Source organism: Acomys russatus, chromosome 4, assembly GCF_903995435.1.
Source record: "Acomys russatus chromosome 4, mAcoRus1.1, whole genome shotgun sequence".
Taxonomy (NCBI): Eukaryota; Metazoa; Chordata; class Mammalia; order Rodentia; family Muridae; genus Acomys; species Acomys russatus.
Genome location: NC_067140.1, coordinates 21,899,030 through 21,917,570, shown reverse-complemented (window position 1 = coordinate 21,917,570; position 18,541 = coordinate 21,899,030). Strand labels below are relative to the sequence as shown.

The 18,541-nt window shown below is 46.5% G+C and overlaps 1 protein-coding gene across 1 annotated transcript; it reads right to left on the bottom strand.

The window, feature by feature from the left end:
* Positions 1–16,404: 16,404 nt before the first annotated feature.
* LOC127188533 (protein FAM209-like) lies at positions 16,405–18,062 on the bottom strand. The gene is made up of 2 exons (XM_051144965.1): positions 17,814–18,062; positions 16,405–16,668 (listed from the first exon to the last, which is right to left on the bottom strand). The coding sequence occupies exons 1-2, from the start codon at positions 18,060–18,062 to the stop codon at positions 16,405–16,407; spliced, it is 513 nt and encodes a 170-aa protein (XP_051000922.1).
* Between the last annotated feature and the right edge of the window lie 479 nt (positions 18,063–18,541).

The window sequence follows — 18,541 nt, the reverse complement described above, 5'->3', positions numbered from 1 at the left end:
TTCACAGATTTGAAAGATGCTCTTCCGCCTGAGCCTGAGGCTTGGTGGCAGGGAGCTGGCCTGGTGTGCTCAGGGCCGGCCCTGGGTTTGCTCCTCAGTCCCAGAGAGAACAAATGTGCTCAGTGGATGCTAGCATTGGCACGCTGCCTCTGTGAAAAGCCAGACAGCAAACTCAGGCTTTGCAGCCCAGATGGCCTCAAGAGCAGTGACAAACAACATGTAAACGAAGGGCTGCTGTCACCGACACAGCAGAGTGACGGTGACAGAAACAGATGGCCGACACAGCCTAAAATATTTACTATTTCTGGCAGAGTAGAGACCTAGTGTGGAGCGCTCTACAGTCCTGGGTGAGTATCAAGCCACAGGAGGAGCCAGGTAGGCTCTGTCGGTGTCACCAAGATGAAAGGATTGACTGTCCCTGAAGATGGACCACAGGGATGAGCCACTCATGTTCCCCTATGAAATCGGTCCTGCACCAGGGAGTTCTGGCAAGGTCCTGAGATGAGGGTGAAGGGGTGGGGCGGGGGTGCAGGCCTAGATTTGGGACCATGAGACCTTGGATCTTGTTCTGGGGCTTAGGCCAAGTATGTAGAGAGCATCAGTTTGTGGTCCCCACCTGCATTCATCCCTAAGTGTGTGTCCCTGAGGGCTGAGGGAAGTTGGCCTAGCTGTGCTGGACTCTCAGACTGGACTGCTTCCCTCTTAGGCTTTGGCTTTCTGTTCCTTTAAGACAGGGTTTGGGATTAGCCCCTCTCCACATCAGTCTCCTGAAGGCAGAACACATATCTTCCCAGCCAGTCACTCTGACCTGGGGCTACAGATCCCTGTGAGTCCCCATATAGGTGCTGGGAATTGATCCCAGGTCCTCTACAAGATCAGACAGTGCTCTTAACTGTCGAGCCTTCTCTCCTGCCCCTTTGTGTCCTCCTCCCCCAATATTAACTTCCCATGTCACTGTGTAAAACTGTATGACAGAAACAACTTAGGGGAAAGAGGTGCATTTTAGCTCCTGGTTTCAAAGAGGTAGAGGGAGTGGAGAGGGCTCCTCATGTCTCCATGAGCCAGGAAGCAGAGAAACCAGAATGGGCATAAGCTTTGAAGGTTTGCCCCTCCAACGGACTTCCGCCAGTCAGGCCTCACCTTCTAAATGCTCCACCTCCATCAAAACATCGGGAGCGGGGGCATTCAGAACTCAAAACCCATGAGCCTATGAGGGTCATTCTAGGTTCAAACCATAGGCTGGGGCTGTTGGTCAGGGGTTCCTGGTGTGCCCAGGACTCTGAGTTCAAGTCCTCTGTGTCACCCTGACGGAGCGCACACTCACAATTCAACATGTCTGACATTCTTACAAGAGACAGAGGCAGGTGAACCCCAGGGGGACAGTGCTTGTGGAGGAGGACCTCATGTGGCCACCAAAGCAGACACATTTGGAGGCTATCTTCCAGAGGACACCAAGGACTGCCAGACCCTAAGAGAAAGGCAGAGAACATCCTAGAACCTTCGGAGGCTGAGGACGCGGCTCAGTTGATAGAGTGCTTGTCCAACATGGTGTTGAGCTCCACCTCAGCACCACATACACCAGGTGTGGTGGCACAACCCTGTAACCCCAGCACTCGGGAGGTGGAGGCAGGGGGAGCAGGAGTTCAAGATCATCCTCAGCTACATAGTGAGTGAGTTCAAGGAGAGCCTGGGCTATACGACACCCTGTTGCAGTGTATGGATACTGTATGTGGATTCTGTGTAAAACACTAAACAACTTTATATGAGATTTGAGCATCTGAAGAAATGTTAGCACCCTGGGGTAGAGATGTGTGTTTATGGGAAGCGTTCTGATAATGGGCATGACTCTATATAAAATCAAAGCTTTTTTTTTTTTTTTTTTTTTTTTTTTTTTTTAATGCTAGCTCTAACTTCCAAATAATGACACAGAAACCTATAGCATTTATTAATAAGCTTCAAGCACTACAAGCTGGGCAGACACTCATCTATTCCAACCCAGCTATGCTGGCCTGGCTACTTCCCAGCCACATGCTCCGTCATCTGCTGACTAGTTTCACCTTGGCTGCTACAGCTCCATCGGGGGGTCCTCATGGCAACTCCCCCATGGTGGCCCAGTAATGGTGTGCTTCTCACCCACCTGGGACCCCTCCTCCTGGGATTGTAAAGTCCCACCTTAACTCTCCTCCCAGTTTTAAGCTGATCAGTTCTTTATTAACCAATCAGAGGTGATGGAAAATAATTTCTACACAACGTCAAGACGGGAGATGGTTCATTGAAATGGCAGCGCCACCAGATCTCTGGGTAGAGAAATCGGCATTTGAATACACAATGCACAAAACCATCCCCTAACACTCTACTTGGCAAATGCTTTCCAAAATGTAAATATAAAGTAAAATGAAAGGCCAGGCATGGTGGCCCACACCTGTAATCCCAGCACTCGGGAGGCAGAGGCAGAGGCAGGTGGATGACTGTGACTTCGAGGCCGGCCTGGTCTATAAAGCGTGTCCAGGAGCGCTAAGGCTACACAGAGAAAGCCTGTCTTGAAGAACTTAAAATAAATAAATAATAAATAAAATAAAATGAAGGTAAAGCAATTGAGCATTGGGGTTCAACTGAAGCTTTGCACTGCTGTACACTGGGGCTCAGTGGAATGATCAGGGCTCCTGAACTCCTCACCCTGGACTGACTCACCTTGCTTCTTCCACAGTGGTCATACGATGAGACATGGTGGCAGACACCTTTAATCTCAGCACTGGGAGGTAAAGGCAGGTGGACCAAAGCAAAACAACAACAACAACAACAACAACAGCAAAACAATATGGTCTTTTTTTTTAAAAATATTTTTTCAAGATTTATTTACTTATTATGCATTTATTTATTTATTATGTATACAGTGCTTGCCTGCATGACAGAAAATGGCATTAGATCACATTATAGATGGTTGTGAGCCACCGTATGGTTGCTGGGAATTGAACGCAGGACCTCTGGAGGAGCAGTCAGTGCTCTTAACCTCTGAGCTATCTCTCCAGCCCCCCCCCCTCTTTTTTTTAAAAGACAAAGCTTCTCTGTGTAGCCTTGGCTGTACTGGAACTCTCTTTGTAGACCAGGCTGGCCTCGAACTCACAGAGATCCTCCTGCTTCTGCCTCCCGAGTGCTGGGATAAAAGGCCCAGCTCAAAAAATGTTTTTTCAAGATACGTTTTTTTCTATGTATCCCTGGATGGCCTGAAACTCGATCTGTAGGCCAGGCTAGCCTCAAACTCAGAGGTCTACCTGCCTCTGCTTTTCAAGTACCACTGTCACCCAGTGCAGCAGTTGCCAGCCCTGGTCCAGTTCCTTTACTCCTCCTGGCAGACACAGAGGAAGACTGAGCTGTGGGTCTGCTTTTCTTGAGTGGAGGGGCCTGGGTCTCGCAGAGGCCTGAGTTAGCAAAGCGGGGGCTCCAGCAGTCTACACTGGAGGATAGCCAGGAGAACCAGGGAGGGCTTGCTGCACGGAGCCTACTGCACAGTGAGGAGGGGCGTGAGGCTCAGTGTCATCATATGACCACTGTGGAGGAAGCAGGATGAGTCAGTCAGAGTGAGCTCAATGGCTGAACAAGAAACAGATGCTTGTCATTCTGGAGTTCAGAAGGCTTGGTTTACATGGCCATGATTTTGAGGCTAGCCTGGGCTACATCAGGTGCTTGCCAAAAGACCCAAATGACCATCAATGGACACATGGATAACTAAATGTAATTTATCCACACAGTAGAATAGTATCCATCCCTGAAAAGAATGAGATCCTTCCTTCACACTAACATGCTTATAGACGTAAAGGGCCATCTGTGTACTGTGAGAGTCCATGTGTGTGAAATGTCAGGAGGACGGTCCCACAGACAGGAAGTAGCCATGGCTGGGAGGGAGGGGGAGGGGCTTCTCTTCTTCCTAAGAATCCACACAAGGTCTTTTTTCAGGCAGATGCTATCTCACATAACACACACCCTCCACAGATCAGAAAGGGGAGTCAAGCAAACAAAGACAAGCTAAGGGGCAGCGGCGGGGAGGGGAGGGGGCGTGGGGAAGTGGGGAAAGAGGGGAATGGGGGTGCGGTGGGAGGCTGGAGGGTGTAAACATAAAGATTCAGGGTCTTCCGGGGCAAGACACACAGCCGCCAAGGAAAGGCCGGGGTACCCTTCTAGGGGAGAGGGTCCACCGTCAGGTTTGTCTGCTTTAGAAAATAAAACAGACCTAGTCTACAAAGCAAGTCTAGGACAGAGAAACCCTGTCACAAATAAAACATAAACAAACAAACAAACAAACCAGGACTGGAAGTTGTGTTCCCACACTAAGTAGCTCAAAACCAAACACATATAGATCTAGGTCCAAGGGCTCCAAGCACCTCTTCTGGCCTCTTCAGGAGTGTAGGCACCCATATACAGACACAGAGACAGATAGGAAGATAGGAAAGACAGACAGACACCCCACCCACACAAATAATAAAAACAGTCCAGGCATGGCAGTGTAGGCCCTTGGGAGGCAGAAGCCGGACAATGTCTATATGTCTGTGAGTTTGTTTGTTTTTTTTTTCTCTCTCTCTTCTTGTTTTGGTTTCTTTTTCAAAACAGGGTTCCTCCGTGTGGACCTGGCTGGCCTGGAACTCACTCTGTAGACTAGGCTGTCCTCAAATTCAGAGATCTGCCTATCTAAGCCTCCTAAATGCTGGGATTAAAGGCATGCACCACCACTGCCTGGCAATCTCTGTTTGAGGCCAACCTGGTCTATATATTGAGTTCCAGGCCAGTCAGGGCTACGTAGAAAGACTGCTTCAAAAGTAATAAAATAATAATAATTAATAATAAACTTGACATTTATTAATTATTAAAAGATATAAGCCTGATGTGTTGTTGCATGCCTTTAATCTCAGCACTCGGAGGCAGAGGCAGGGAGATCTCTGAGTTTGAGGCTAGTCTGGCCTACAGAGCGAGGGCTACACAGAGGAACCCTGTCTCAAAAATCCATTTTTGTTTTTTGTTTTAGTCCACCTGCTCTTACCTCCCAGTGCTGGATTAAAGGTGTCCGTCACCATACCTCCTCCACTTTTATATCCGTCTCCCCTCCTTACGCTCCCTTTGCGCCTCTCTAATGGTCCCTTTTATCTTCCTGGCCTCCCAGGGTTCAAGGGCCCTCAAAGATAAGCATGAGAGATCGTGTGTGAAACTTCCTGATCAGCCCTCTATTTTTAATTTGTTGCAGACTCTCCATGCTGCCTTCCGAGGTGGCTCAGGTTGTTTTCTGGTCCCAGGGTTTCTTGCTTCTAACACTGTGGTTGTACTCTTCACAGCAGATTTGGCCCTCCATGCCTGTCAGCCCTGTTTGCAGCAGGCAGCATGCACCCCACACCCTGCTTTTGTCCTCCTCAGTTCAGTCCTCAGCTTACACATTGGGGTGCTCACTGAATCTTGTCGCACTTTGTAGCTCAGGCTGGCCTCGAACTTCTGCCTCAGACTCCCTGGGGTTAACCTTCCAGGCAGGTTTCACCAAACTGACTTGAATGCTTTTTGAACAGCAACCAGGTGAAGGACTGTCTGATTGGGGAATGAGAGAGTCCATGAAAGGGTGACTCTGCGGTGACAAGATCACCTAAGGTGGCTAGGGGTGCTGCGCAGGTCCAAGCTAGAGCCGCCATTCCCAGAATGGCTGTGTGTGGGTGCTTCAGTCAATCTGCCTGGCCTCCGGGGTTCAAAGGCTTCTGCAGACCCAATGCCTTTCTGCCTTGATTTGCAAGCCCAGTTCTGGTGTGCTCCACCCAGGCTCCTACACTGTGTATAGACTTGTGGGGGAGCCCCTCCCAAGAACTCTGAGCCCCAGAGATTGAGGAGGAGTGTCAAGAAGCTTTGGTGGCCATGTAGGAAGAAATGGGACTTTAGGACACTTCAAGGCAACCAGCTCTGAGACCCACTGCCATATAAGGCCCTGCGATGTGTCCTCACCCCAGGAGCCAGGTCAGTTGTGCCCCCCTGACCCCCTGACCCCCTTCCCCGTTTACACCAGAGGTCTCATCCCCAAACTTTGTCCAACTCCTTCACACTCCCTGCCACTCTCCTAGGCAAGTGTCCCCAAGTTTTACTTTGTGACACCCCAGGAAATGAAAGCCCCCAGGGCCTGGCCCAGATCCAACCACCATTCCTTTCTTGCTCAGGTTTCCTGGGTGGGGTTTGGGATGGAAGTGAATGAGTCACTTGGAATATGACACTTGTGTCTGTGTTTCCATACTGTCAACCATTCCAGAAAAACTGAAGCATTTTTTAAGGCAGATAGAATCACCTTTCCTGCACGCAGATAAGGGGCCTAGCCTCCGCACTCACCTAACTCCCTGTTGTGGGGGTGGGGAGAAAGGCACTTATCCATTGCAATTGGGGCAAAGGAGACCAACGAGCAAATTTGAGCCAGGTGGGGCTGTGTGGCAGGTGCAAACATGCAGAGCACACTTCAGCTTTTTTTTTTTAAAGCTATTTGTTATTGTTGTTGTTGGTGGTGATTTTGGTGGATATGGAACCCAGGACCTCAAGCATGTTAGGCAAACACACACACACACACACACACACACACACACACACACACACACACACACACACCCCAAAAAACAAACAAACAAAAAACCCTGAATTCTCAGCTGACAGTTTAGCTCAATGGTAGAGTGTTTGCCTAACAAGTCTGAGGACTGCCAGGTAAGTTCTATACACTGCTCTTTAAGATGTTTTCTTTTTTACCCCAGGCAGTGGCACCCAGGACCCCCTTGCTATTAAGCTGGCTTCACCGCAGAGCCACACTGTAGCCCTTACATATTTGCTGATAGCCTCCCCACCAGTGGAATGCAGATTTTCTGTAGGTAGGTGTAGGTGTTTTGTCTCCTCTTTTGTCTCACTCACAGTATCTATAACACATAGATATTTGTTGGAGTGGATGAGCAAATGATGACTATGGGTTGTTAATTAAAATATCAAATCCTGGCCGGTGGTGTGCCTGTTGCTCCAGCACTTGGTAGGTGGAGGCAGGAGGGCCAAGAGTTCAAGGTCATCCTCAGCTACCCAGCCAGTTAGTTTGAGACCCTCCACCTCCACCAAATGTGGAAGCCAGGTGGAGTGACCCACACCTATATTCCTACCATTCAAGAGGCTGAGGCAGGAGGATCACAGGTCCAGGGGCAATCTTGTCTCAAAATAAAGTCAAGACTTCTACACACGTTAAATGCTGGTTTCTAAGTTAACTGACGGTAAACTTCACACACCACGTGATTGTAATTGAAAGGCCCTCAATGTCCCAGCACAAGCTTTGGAAACTGCTCACTGTTTCAATGGACTTTGACTGCCACCTAGTGGCTATACAAGCAACTGTAAGCCACAGGCACTGGCTCTAAAATAATGGGACTTTTTGCTGTGTCAAACACATGTTTTCGGACACCCCCCCCCCCCATGCTTGAGCAGATGTTCCTGGTAAAAATGCAAAGGGGCACACCCACTCTAGAGATAATGTGGAAATGTCTTTCAGAGCTCCCCTCTCCTCTGCAATGCAAGAGGCTGCCTGGCGTTTCACTCTCAACTGTTAGTGATTACAAATGATTGGAAACTCCCTGAGATTCTCCATAGATGGGTGTGGTGGGATATTCAGAGGTGCCTGCACTCTCGTGGGCAGTCCTGAAGCTGGAGGGGAAAACCAGAAGTGTTCTTAGGAAAGCTGTGAAGGGGAAGAAACTGGTATCCCACCGGTATGCAGCCACACTTGCCTTCGCATAAGAAGGGGGAGGCATGGGAAAGACACAGATCAGAGCAAAAGACAGGATGAAAAATGCAACACAAACTGCCTGGGAAGCTGTGGGGGTGGTGGGAGGAAGGGGGAGGGAGGGAGGGAGAGAGAAATGGGATCAGAGGAAGAAAGAGGTGCTTCCTTGGGGCTACTTTCTCCAAATCTTTGACTCTTAGAGCCTTGAGAACAGCTCTCAGGACCCACAGACTTTATACACATAGTCAGGAGAGCCAGGCAGACATGAGGATCCAAAATGGAATGGAATTCTGACCGAGGGAGGCCACTGCACAAGTAAACACACCTGAGGGATTTATGGCAGCTTCTCTCTAGAATTGCATCATCCACCTCCCAAAACTCAGTGCCCCTATCCCCTCACTGGAAGGCAGGGGAAGGGAGGGGTGGAGTTCTACACTCTGTGCTCAGCTCTCCTGGTGGCCAGCCATCCCAGTGTACCCACAGATGATGCCTGGTCCCTTTGGGTTTCTGGAGCTGGGGACTAAGGGGGAAGTTTGAGGACCTGAGAAATAATTCCTGTTCTGAGTCACAGCATTTCCACATTTGCCTATAGAAGGAATAGGCAAACAAGAGGAGGTCTAATGAAATGCCTGGTTTTGCACAGGGGGAGAGATATGAGTAGGGCACAGTGCGAGCCAGTGCTGTGAGAGGCAGAGCGGCTCCTCTTGTTACTCCTGAGAGGCCTCACTGGGGCTGGCAACTGAGCAGAGACCAGAATGGCAGCCAGGGCTATTGGTGTCATCTGGAGAGAAGCCAGGGTTGCAGGGTGGGGGGAGGGGCAGTTCAAAGGACCTAAGGCAGAGATGGGCTTGGCCAGCATAGTCAGGAGACTGGTCTCAGGCAGGAGACTAGAGCCCCTCTAGTCAGGAGCCAAGGGCCTTCAGGCAGGGATATGGGTTATGGAAGTTTTGGTTTATGGTATGTAAACATGTTTTTGTTTTAATCCCAGGTGTGGGATATGGGGGCTGCTCCAGTTTGCTCACAGCTGATAACTGCCTCATGAGAGGGCACATGATCTCTGTCAGCTGGGAACTGCCTTGTGCAGAGAGAGACTGGAGGCTCTAAGAAAGAAGGCTGCTGGTGTTCCGTCCTGCTGCTCTGAGTTGCTATTGCTGCAGTTTGATGAGAAGATGATGAAGATAATCTGACCCAAGGATTGGACTTGCCCTAAGGGACCCGATGACCCTAAACAGCAGGAAAACTATGCCGTCCTCCCCACTAACCTTTCTCTCCTACCTGGTGTTGGGGTGTTGGCAGGGATTGGGGTGGAGAAGGAAAAATATGTAGAGAAATCAAAATCAAAATAGATCATAAAGCCAGACATGGTGGCCCACGCCTGTAATCCCAGCACTCGGGAGGCAGAGGCAGGCGGATCGCTGTGAGTTCGAGGCCAGCCTGGTCTACAAAGTGACTCCAGGACAGCCAAGGCTATACAGAGAGACCTTGTCTTGAAAAACCAAAAAAATAAAAATAAACTATTCCTACAAGTGGTGCCCAGATGTAGGGATTGGAATAATGGAAGATCTGGGTTCTCATGAGGTAGAGGAGACGGCATGATACAAAGCAATGAATGTACTGGTTTCAGGATAGAAGCGAAAGGGTTATTGCGGCTGCTACCGCTGGGCTCTCTCTCACTTTACCCCCAGAGGGGAGTCTCTGGTTTTGCTTTGTTGTCTTTCTGCATTCTGTTTTTTATTCCTAATAATTCAGAATTGACTTTGTTATTTATGCCATTGCAACAGGCCATCAGAAGTAGAAAGTATCCGTCATATATCACTCATACTCGGTCTCATACAGGTTTGCCTGGTCCATTGGCACAAGGAAATGAGGAAGTTGGCCAATTGCTAATAGGAAATGTGTTAGAAGCCTCAAATTTTCATGAAAAACACAATGTTAACAGTAAAGGTTTAAAATTTCTATCACTTGGCAACAAGCCAAAGAAATACTATGCGTTCTCTGTATAACCAAACTCCATTACCTGCCGGGGGTAACCTTAAGAGTACCAAAAGAAACAAAATCTGGCAGATGGATGTGTTTCATTTTGCAGAATTTGGAAAACAAGGGAACGTACACCATACCATTGATACACACTCAGGGTTTCAATGGGCAGCTGCTTTAAGTTCTGAAAAGGCTGATTGTGTAATTACACATTTGTTGGAAATAATGGCAATTATGGGTGTACCTGCAAAAATTAAGACTGATAAAGCACCCATATGTGTATCCGGTAATATGAAGCAATTCTTTGCATATTATAATTTTATTTTATTTTATTATTATTTTTTTTTTTTTTTGGTTTTTCGAGACAGGGTTTCTCTGTGTAGCCTTGGCCATCCTGGACTCACTTTGTAGACCAGGCTGGCCTCAAACTCACAGCGATCCGCCTGCCTCTGCCTCCCGAGTGCTGGGATTAAAGGCGTGCGCCACCACGCCCGGCTCGCATATTATAATTTTAAACACATTTCTGGTATATCACACAATCTTACAGGACAAGCAGTTGTAGAAAGAGCTAATCATACTTTTAAAGAGATGCTTATTAAACAAAAAGGGAGGGTAGAGATCCCCAGGGACAGACTAAATAATGCTTTGTCAATTCTAAACTTTCTTAATGTTGGTGAAAAAGGAACAACAGCAGCTGAGAGACACGGGGCTATTAAAAAAAAAAACAAAACTGAGGAACCAAGCCAACCAATATATTATAAGGATCTCTTGACAGTAGAATGGAAACCTGCAATAGTTTTGAGATGGGGGATGTTGTTATGTTTATGTATCTATAGGGAATGAAAAACATATAGATACCAACAACACTTATAAAGATCAGGGAAGACTGCTGAAACATGAATGCTTCACATAGCAAGTGAATCTTATTGGCTACTTGGTCCTCATGACATTCCATTCTTTCATCTGGTATGGATAGAAATTTATATTGGACTTGTGGAATTGATAGATGTCTTTCACCTGCTCAAACAGAGCAGAAATTTATCTTTATTTGATTTGTGTGCACATTGCCAATTATATATATGTATATATATATATATATTAATGAAAAAATGTACCTATAGTATCTTTAAAACCTTGTTTATTTTCAGAGCAGAAGACCAGATAACAACGAAGACAAAGCAAGTAGCACAGTGGTTCAGCCTCATAGACTGCCTCAGTTTATGTTTCCTCAAAAATCTGTTACCAGGTCAATTTCAAAGGGGTTAGCTCAAATGATCTATCCCACAAAGACTGGACAAAAAGAACAGAGACTAGACAGATAACACAGAGACTGAAACAACAACAACAACAACAACAACAGAGACTGGACAGAAAACAGAGACCGAACAGAAAAAAATACAGCTAGCTTTTTCAGCACTTGGCCAATATCCTAATTTTATAAGGATACCCAAAAGATGTTTTTACTCCCCAGACAGCAAGAAATAATTTTAAGAACACAACAGCCCCATTCCCAAGGGGTGGGGTGGGTGTTTCAGTCATCCAGTGGGTTATGGATTGGTCATGGTCAGAAAGGAAATAAATAAAGGGTAAAACCAGGCTTCTCTTTCATTCTCCCCCTCTATCTCTTTTTCACTTATCTTTCTTTCCTATCTGGTGTTAGGAAAATGGAAGTGATAAAATAAATAGGGGGAATATAGGGTTGTAGGATAAAAGGTAGCTTATTTATTGAATCTACTAGTCTCAAATATTTTACATTGGTATAGATTATTATATATTGATAGAAATTTGGGGCTGGAGAGATGGCTCAGCAGTTAAGGGCACTGACTGCTCTTCCAGAGGTCCTGAGTTCAATTCCCAGCAACCACATGGTGGCTCACAACCGTCTATAACGTGATCTGATGCCCTCCTCTGGCCTGCAGGTGTGTATGCAGGCAGAGCACTGTGTATATAATAATAAATAACTTAAAAAAAATCTAAGATTGTTTTGTTCAACTCTTGCTAATGTACATATGCAACTCACTTGTTGTATATTGATAGTAATTTAAGATTTTTCAACGTTTGCTTAATGTATTGTACATATGCAACTTATTTGAAAGTGTGATGTAAAGTTCTAGTCTTATGAAAGGTAAGGTAATTATTGCAAACTTTCCAAGATAGTTAGAGATGCAAGTTAGTAGTCACCTATAAATAACCTTACTTATGGTCTTGTTAGATACTAGTTTAGTTAATTACAGAAGTAAACTTTATTTAGTCTCTTGTATATGTTTTCAAGTTTAAGCAGGTAGTGCATAGCTCGAAGGAAGCACTGTTGCTCTATAGGTAGATATGACTATACACTATATAATCGTAGGTAAACAGGTGATCTTCAAATACTGCAGAGATTTACAGAACATGGCATTTAAAAGAGATTTTAATAATAAAAGGCATTTTTGACAGAGAGACACATCTGCTCCTGGCAGCACCTCTAATCTACTTCAAAGAAGATGATGGGCATCAAAGAAACAAAGGTGGCAAAATAGCCACTGGAGAAAAAGCTGTTTTTCAACAGTTTATAGCAGGCTATTTGTCTGAACTGTGAACAAGCTGGACACTGGGAAACTGTCCAACTTTTCAGAGACTAGATAGGCCAGTCCTTCAACATTCCTGCTTCACAGAAAAATCTATCAGATATTCTGGGCCAGTAGGCTGAAGATTGGATGCCCCAACGACACAGAGAAACCTCTGGTGACTGTCCAGGCAGTCAGCTGTCTCTGTCATTTTTATAATTCTGGAAGCTGCTTGCTCTACACTTCCTACATACTTAGGTAAATTTCCTTCTGAAGTCTCTGATGGGGTTGAAGACTAGATAGTCATAGTTTTACTACAATTAGGTTTAGTTGCTCAGGAGTTAAGTCAATGTTTTAGGCCTAAGAAGATGTTTTAAGCTCTAGATAAATGTTTTTAGGTTGATAGATACAAGATGTGATAAGAAAGTGATTTAGGTACAGAGCTTAGGACTCTCCAGGATAGGGTGGATAGTGGAGTGCTGTTTTCAAGGTTGCCAAATCCAAATGGACTGGGCAATATAAATGTAGTCCTTACCTGATAACTCTCATAATTATACTGATTGCATATAGTTCATCAGTGTTAGAGAAAAGGCAATTTTTTTTTAAACAAAAGGGGGATATGTAATGGAAGTTTTGGTTTCTTTGTAAACTCAGTTATGTACATAATGTTTTTGTTTTAATCCCAAGTGTGGGGTTTTAGTTTGGGCTTTAGTTTGTCCACAGCTGATAACTGTCTTGTGTAGGGTGTGGTCTTAGCCAGCTGGAGTTAGTTGAATTCTGAGGACTCTGAGGGGTATACAAAAAAAAAAAAAAATCATAAAGGAAGAAGGCAGGGGTTTGGAGGAGACTGGCGGAGGGCTGCCTGCTTTGTTTGCTGTTCACAGCTGAAATTTGCATTGCCCCCCGAAAGAACCTGATGATGCTACCCAGCTGGAAGAAGTGAAGAGGTCTACGTCCCCTGTTTTCCTCCTCCTAACCTTCTGTCTCTCTTACCAAGGATTGGGGGGAAGTTGCACACACACACCCCTGTGTGCAGCCCACACCTCAGTAACCTTAGACCCCTTAGCCATGGCCTTGGCACCTTGTCGGGTCTGCCTCTTCACATGGTGGCAACAGCCATTAACTTGCATCCCAGGCATTAAAGGACACTGTCCAACACAGCAGGTCCTAAGAACATCAACCCTGGGCAAAGGAGGCCAGCTTTAAAGATTCCATGTCATATGATTCCAGTGGGTAGGCTCCTGACAAGAGCCTGGAGACCACAGGTGGTGGCTAACACCAGGGACGAGGTGTCTCGGTGTGCATAGTGAGCTGGGAGGCCACACCTGGTGCCAGTGCTGTCAGATCTTCATCCTGGTTGTGGAGGTGGCTGTGGAGATGGCACCACCGACACCGGTACAAAAGAGCACAGGGCTCTCCTGACATTAGATTAATGTCTATTTTCTGGCTTGGTGCTATGCTTTAGTTACAGCTGTGTCACCCAAGGGAGAAATGAAGGGCACAGATGGCCTTGGTAAATTTCTATTATTCTAAGTTTTCGTTTTCTTTTAGACAGGGACTCATAATATCCTAGGCTCATAATGGTCTTGACATTATTATACAGGCATGCACCACCACACCCCATTTATGCAGCACTGGGAAGCAACCCCAACATTCACACACACACAAGGCAAAACACTCAAGCTGTACCCTGACTCCAGGATCTGGAATTTTTCGAAATAACAAGCAACCTGGTGTAGGTCAAAGACTTGAGTGGGGTTTGTGGTCTTGACTTCAAGGAACAGTTTCTCATACTTGATCCTCAGCTGTGTTTCTTTGGTCCCATTTCTGTGGCTCAGAGACAGGTCAGGGTATGAGAAGCAGCATGTGGAACGACTGACTTGTTGTATGCACCCACACATTGCACTGTTTTCTATTGCTATGTAAGAAAACTACCAGAAACCTCACGGCAGGATGTTTATCCACCTAGAAGTCGAACCACTTCGTGGGGGAGCTTGGTTGTTACCAGCTGAAAAACATCCTTGAACGGACTCTGGGAGTATAGACATGCCCCCCAAACGGGATGCTGGGCTTTTTTGGGACTTGGTATTGTTTAGCTGTTCATCCCTGCACTCCTAGAGAGAACCGCTCCAGGGACAGCGTCAAGGCTTTGGGCTCCGGCTGAGGCTCCGGGTTCAGGTTGCTCCAGGTTCCAGCAGCAACTTTGGTGGAATTGTTGGTCTCCTGAAATCCTGCATCAGGAGAATCGTTCCCAGGAACTGACACCCAGGTTTCATTCTTGTTTTCTTTAATCTCCTTTTCCTCTTGTTTAGGCTAGTCGCATTATAAAGGAGGTATGCTTGTCTAACAAGTTCATAATAAAGTATAATTGTTAAGGAAATTGAGCCTACAACACAGTCCTCTGAGGGCAGTGGCTTCCCACAGGCCAGAGGTACCCTATTAAGGGTCTCCCAGGCTGCAGCAGGGACTACCAGCATTGCCACTCATGGCTCTATTCTGTCTTCCAGGCCCTGGTTGTGGTGGATCCATCTCCTCTGCTGAGTGGTGGGAGCTCCATTTTCTTTCTGTTATTTGGGGACACCCTCTTGGGTCCCAGAGGCTGTCCCCAGCCTGCCACCTGACACGTCTCCCACCATTTCAATTTTCTTTCCAAGGGCCACCAGGGTATCTTTGGTAAAACATGGGAAAGGCTACTGAGGGGGCGTGATGCCATCTTCATTGGAGCACAGACTAGAGGGTTAGCAAGTTTCTCCTGTGTTGAACCAGTCAGCTCTGCCTAGTGCCGTGCTCTGTTGCCGTCATTCTGACTGCCCTGGTGGCACCAAAGCAGCCACCAATGGCATTTAAGTTAACCAGTGTGGCTGGGCTCTGGAAAGGTTTAGACACTGGCATGTGATTTTCATGTCACAAGGGATTATTTGCTTTGCTTTTTTTTTTTTTTTTTAACCACTTAAAAATACAAAAACAATTAATAGATTGCAAAGCTACACAAGCCCAGCCAGTGGCCAGGTTTGGCCAATGAGCTGTATACTTTGGCAGCTATAGGTGTGGTGACTGGATGGATGGAGACAACCTAAAATCTACCCATACAGAAACATTGAAATGACCATTAGTCCTTTCAACATTATCATCACTACTTTGCCTATCTGGATTTTTCAGTGTGTGCTGTGGAAATAACAGGCCATCAGCTCCCTGTCCCTCTCATCCCCCCACGCCCGCTTTTCCCATCCTGAAGACTAAAGCAAGCCAAATATGGCTCGGTTGTTAAGAGCATTCACAAGGGGGGCTCACAAACACCTCTAAGTCCAGTTCCCAGGGATCTGGTACCCTCTTCTGCCTCTGAGGGCACCTGCATGCCTATAGTGCACAGACAGACTTCAGGCATGTACACGTAAAAAAATTATTTTTTTTAAAGACTAATTTCAGAGGCCTTGTTTAGTTTATCTGTATCGTTAACCCAGATCCACAGAAGATAATCTCCTCCCCTGCCTACTCCATGCAGCTGACTTTGAACTTGCAACCCCGAGCATCAGCCTTTGCCAGCGCTGGCACTGCAGGCATGCTCTTAAAACCAGCTGTTTCTCTACCCTACAAATCCACGTGTAATAGCTGGTTTGGTAGGGAAAAGAAGCTTACAACATCTAAGGTCTGTGGAATGGAAGGGCTAGAAAAATTTTCCTGGCTGAGAGAAGCAGATGGTCCCAGAACTCTCTCTCCTGGCCAGAATCACTGTCGTTTTAAACCTATCTTTAAAGTTACAGGTTGTGATGGAGTTAATCATTCTGAATTGGATATCTGCACATAGTATGTACAAATCAAGTGTGTCCTGGACAATGACACCAGCACCAGCCTCCACACCCCGGAGCCTGGCAGACCCCCGGGACCAGTGTTCGGCGCTTGGGAATGTCCCTGTTCAGTCCTGTGGAGGATTCAGGAAAGGGAAAAAGAGTTGTGGCTTCCAAGGCTACAGGGACTCATTTTAAACTCATTTTTAAAAAAGGGGGTGTGGGGTGGGGAGAAAGATCTCACATGGGGGACCCCTTCTTCAGAATAGTCTTTATTAGTTTGGATACTGTCTGTCAACACTTGACTTATTGTCTTTCATATTTGCTATAAGGCCATTTACTCAGATTCCTCCTCTCCCCATATCTCATAGATTGTGACATTATTGTGCGGGTCCATAGGTATCTCTGGGACGTGCAGCCTGGGGTTACTGCTAGTTGCCATGGAGACTTTAAGATTCCGCACCTTGGACACAAATTTCACCAGTTCCATCTCGAGCTGGGTTAAAGTATTAAAAGTGAAGTCTTTGCTGGGGGAAACATTCTGATTTTTCTTTGGTGAAGAGCGAAATTGACAGCCTCGAAGACTAGTAGGATTCTGCTCCTGTCAAAAAAGATATTCAAGGTGAGTGAGTCCTGTGGCCTCACTGGTTCAGACACAGTTCCAAAAGTTAAGCTCATCTGAGGGAACCACAATGTAAACTTAGTCTGGATGTAACTGTGACCAAAGTGGCCTGCCACTTTGTTTTTTGTAAATAAAGTTTTATTGGCACATAGCCAAACTCAGGTTTTTTGTTTTGTTTTGTTTTGTTTGTTTGTTTTTGCCTTTTAGCTGTGGTTGTTCTCAGGCTCAAATGGCAGAAATGAAGTAGCTGCCACTGAGACTCTCTGGCCTGTGGAGCTGAAAATGATTTCCACCTGGCTCCTTACAGGCAGCTTGCCAGCCTCTGCTTGAGCTAGAATGTCTTGTCTTGTGTAAACACCCGTGTGTGGAGGTTGACAGACACTGGGTGCCTTCCTCCATCACTTCACCTTATTTTCTGAGACAAAGTCTCTCAACCAAATCTGGAACTCCAGACTTCTGCTAGACTGGCTGGCTAACAGAGTCCTCCTGTCCCTACCTCCCCAGCTCTTGGGTTACAGGTGTATGCCACCAAGGCTGGATTTTATGTGGCTTCTGTGGTTTGAAATCAGGCTCTCAAGGTTACACAGCAAGCACTTTTCAGATGGAGACATCTCCCAGCCCCTGGCCACTGTGTCTAAGATGGCACCTCTGCCCCTCTGATCCCTGAAGAGCTACCGAGTCACTGTGGGGAACATTGGTCACTGTTCTTTATCCTGGTATAGGTCTCAAACTTCCTCTACTTGAGAAAATATTTCCTTTGGTTCAGAAATTTGTCATCAGTCAAAAGTAATGAACATAAAACTTGCCTGGGTGTGTGTGTGTGAGCCTGGCTCTATGAGATGTTCTGACACACACCACAAGATCTTGAATCTACTCTCAATTTGGAAAAACAAAGCTTACTTCGCAGAAACATTGTGAGCAGCGTAGCAGCCCGTCTCAAACTGTCCCACTGTCTGTGGGTGTGGTGACTGCTGTCATCGCCGAGGAAGAAATTTGCCTAGCTTTTGCCAGGACCCTCTAGGGTTTTCTGGCCACAAGTTTGAGACACTGGTAGTCCTGGCTCTAGGAACTGAAACCTGGGTTTCTGAGACCGAATGGTTGTGGTGTCACCAGGGTCCCCTTACCTTATTCTTCTCACTGTCTCCTCGAAACTTCAACATTACATATATCATAACGACGAAAAAAAGCCAGAGCCATTTGCTCCCAAGCCAGCTTTGGGCATGATCTGGAACATTCTGTCTAGTGCGGAAATGCCCTCCGCACGGCACCTTTCCTGGGCTTTCTTTGGTTTTCTCCCTCAGCGAGGGAAACAAGAATGCCCAGGCACAGGAGACGCACAGAGGCAGGAACAAGAACCATCTCAGCGTCCGCATGGTGGCCACAGGTGGGGCCGGAAGCTGCTCATGGTGGGTCTGTCTGCTGTGGCGCCGGAACACTGGGGAACTAGTGCTGGGCCCTGATGATGTCACAGAGGGCCCTGAGCTGGCAGTTCCAACCATTGTGATGCCTCGTGATTAAGAAGACTGCAAGTTGAGGATGTGCGATCACGCTGCGAACCCTGAGATTGTGTTATTTACTGGGAAAAAAAAAAAGCTGTTTCTAGTTGTGGTGTGTCCCAGCCTTAGCACACACCTTTAATGCAGGAGCTTTCAGCTTAAATATTGTGAACAGGGTTAAATAAAGTCAACTATAGGTTGAAAACAAGCAACCAGTTGACAGGAAATGAACATAGGATTATTAAGGAAAAAAAAAAAAACCAGAATAAGAGGAAGTCAGGAGGATGGATAGATACACAGGAAGTAGAAGGGAGGGAGATTCAGTTTGAAGGAGGTTGGTTGAGATGGCATGGGAG